This window comes from Buceros rhinoceros, unplaced genomic scaffold (assembly GCF_000710305.1).
Source record: "Buceros rhinoceros silvestris isolate BGI_N320 unplaced genomic scaffold, ASM71030v1 scaffold23460, whole genome shotgun sequence".
Taxonomy (NCBI): Eukaryota; Metazoa; Chordata; class Aves; order Bucerotiformes; family Bucerotidae; genus Buceros; species Buceros rhinoceros.
In genome coordinates this window covers 14,034-16,940 of record NW_010388206.1, presented here as the reverse complement: position 1 = coordinate 16,940, position 2,907 = coordinate 14,034, and the positions used below count along the sequence as shown (strand labels likewise).

Here is a 2,907-nt window from a genome sequence, read left to right as displayed (position 1 = left end):
AACATTGTGTTCCTTTTTCAGATGAAGACCTGCTCTGTAATCATTAACCTGTGTATCTTTTCCAGTTTAGACTGGTGCAGCAGTACCGGTGCGTGGTGCAGCACCTTTTCCCTCATGCTATATCAGCGCCTGTCACATCAACTACATCCCAAACTACAGAAGTGTTTCTGCATGGTGCTACATTTTAATATTAAAAGCAATAAAGACCAAAAATAGGTTCTCATATGGAGTGTAATTGCTGTTTCATTAGCTGTTAGGGAGACGGAGAGGAAATTTTAGATTAAGGCTTGGAAGGTGTCTCTCCCCCTCACTGTTTGGATTAGTTGGTTTAATTTATGTATTTAGTATGTATTCTTTCTCCTTTGTGGATAAGAATTTATTCTTTGAAGAAATGAAATGGGGAGGTTGGGTGAGAGGAGAAAAGGAGGGTACCTTTCTGTCTCAGCTCAGGATAACTCTTCAAGCTCAAATGGAATAAATTAATGCTGATTATTTGTTTACTAATAGTACTAGGAAAAAAAAAAAAGCAGGGAGGAGGGGTCTGTCTGCGTTGGAGCAGAACACAGCTTGTGTGTATGGAAGTTGAAGTAACAGATCTGTCAGGTTATATATATAAACATTAAATATTTGTAGGTGTGTGTAGTTGGTAGCGCTGGAGACGTGGTCCTGACCCACCACGGGGCAGATCTGTGTAAATCCTGCTGAGGATGCGGGTGCTACATGCTGCTTCAACCTTTGATTTGGCAGAGGTGGTTGAGGACCATCCAGTGAGCTGGTCATGGGACTAAACACCATGGAGAGCTGGGTTGTGGTCCTGGCTCTGCCTGTGAGGCAGTGCATGGTTTTTGGTACATCAGTGAACTTCTGTTTCTCCACCTACCCTGTGTCTGTCCAGGGCTGTGTATTAGACGATAAGCTCTTGAAGACAGGCAGTCTGAGTAGTGTGAATTACTACAGCGGGGTGGAGGTATTAGAGGCTTCTACAGCAGCATCTATAACAAACCTGCGGGGTGTTTGTACGGCCCTTCTAAGTAACCTGGTAGGGGTTTTGTTCCTGTTGCTTGGTTGGTTTTTTGGAGACAACAGCAGCTAACAGCGATGTTTTCTTTCAGACGCAGGCACAGATCGAGCAGTAGTTCTTCGTATGGCTCTAGAAGAAAGCGCAGCCGTAGCCGCTCGCGGGGCAGAGGCAAATCCTACAGGTCTCAAAGATCGCGATCAAAAAGTCGAACAAGAAGGTAAGGCTCTTCTCTAGGAAAAAGAACTATTATTTCTGCTATGAAAACAGCCCTTTAAAATCTCCGCAGTTACAGGGTGGGGAATATCCTAGAAGTGCTGGTTGCAAGTGATTGCCCAAATTAGGTGTCGCTTGAAACTCTTCTGAATTTGAAATCTCTGTGTCGTAGTTTTGATGCACTGAATCTTTAAATGATGCTGGTGGAACAGTTGGGTCTGAAGAGAAGGGATGTGTTTTGCGTTCGACCAAGTGCAAAGAGCTATCACCAAAGTCACCCTGGTTTAACTGTAATATCTGGGAACTTCTTGTGGGTTTTTCTGACAAGTGATTTCTGTCACTCCATGTGTAACATTTGCTCCCTGAAGGCCAGACTAAACTTATTTTCCCATCTGTGTTTCCCTTGAAAAGAGAGGAGCATTTCGTTATGCAGATTTTTCTTAATATTTAAAGATACAGTGCTGAAATTTTTCCTAAATTGGATTGTGACAAATGAATATTTCCATTTAACTATTTAATTCCTAATCACATGTTGCAAATTGTATTATAAAACCTGCTTCACACTTTTGTAATTAGGAGAAGCTCAATTTTGGTGCGTATTTGGTGTGTGTTTTTCGATTAAAAACTTGAAGTAAAGTTTATCCGTGGATATCAGAATTGCTGTTAGCATTTCCTATGGAATTCCCATTGATTATTGAGTGTATCCGGCAGCTCAAAGCTTTTTTCGGTGTGAGGTTGCAGATCTTCAGCCAGGTAATTTTGTGTCTCTGCTCTAAGAATGTAGTAAACCACGTTATTCTCATACACCAAATCAGTAGAGCAGTTGCTGCTAAATGCTAGAAAATTGTTGAACGACGTGAAGGTTTGCAGTTCTCTTACTTGTGTTCCCTCCTGACTGACTCACAGCTCGTCGTTAGAGTTGTCTGGACATTTAGTACTACAGTGCTTTTGCAGCAGCAGTTTGGTTGTTTAAACTGTCACTGAGCTGTAGACCCCGGATAAGCTGCTGTGCCATGTGTGGAAAACATCCACTGCTTTGGCGTCCAAATTGTGTTTAAGACAATTAAATACCAAAAAAGGTGAAAGCGAAGGTGTTCTTTGTGTCAGGTGTTCAGCGCTAGGCATCCCCTGCTTTAAAGGGTCTCGGGTTTATTGCAGCTCTTGTTATGGATGGAACTTGTTACTGCAATATATGGAATTTGCTCACTGAAGAACTTTAAAACCATGGCTACTGTTTATTTCACTTTGTGCTAGGCAATACTGTGTGTGAATGATTTTATGTATAAATATACTGGCTTTTTAGAGCCAGAGCTGCATGTCACTTTAAATGCTGTTACTATTCACAGTCATGGTTCTTCAGGAAAAATATTTCTGATTAACATCCTAAATTATAACAGAAGAATCTTTTGGCATCTTAAAAGCATAAAACTAACCCCAACAGGGCACGTGGAATCCCTCATTGTGATTTTTTGCAAGTCTCTGCTGCAGTGTTTCCAAGGATTAATCTGATTTCTGGGAAGAGTTATGTAGGTCGCAGAAAGCTGCTGCCTGAGCCTGTGCTTCCCCTGTGTGTTGCAGTGGGGCAGTTGCAGCAGTGCTAGATAGTTCCTTTCTCTGCTATCTGAAATCTGCCTTGTAGACTTGATTGAAGGTACGAGCAGCTTTTCGAACAG

The 2,907-nt window shown here is 41.9% G+C and overlaps 1 protein-coding gene across 1 annotated transcript in view; it reads left to right on the top strand.

Moving 5' to 3' along the window:
- Positions 1–1,242, top strand: part of LOC104501365 (serine/Arginine-related protein 53-like) — a 4,653-nt gene extending 3,411 nt beyond the window's left edge. The window contains exon 3 of the mRNA XM_010145168.1: positions 1,113–1,242. Coding sequence (XP_010143470.1) covers positions 1,113–1,242 — 130 coding nt within the window. The remainder of the gene's footprint in view (positions 1–1,112) is intronic.
- Positions 1,243–2,907: the final 1,665 nt, after the last annotated feature.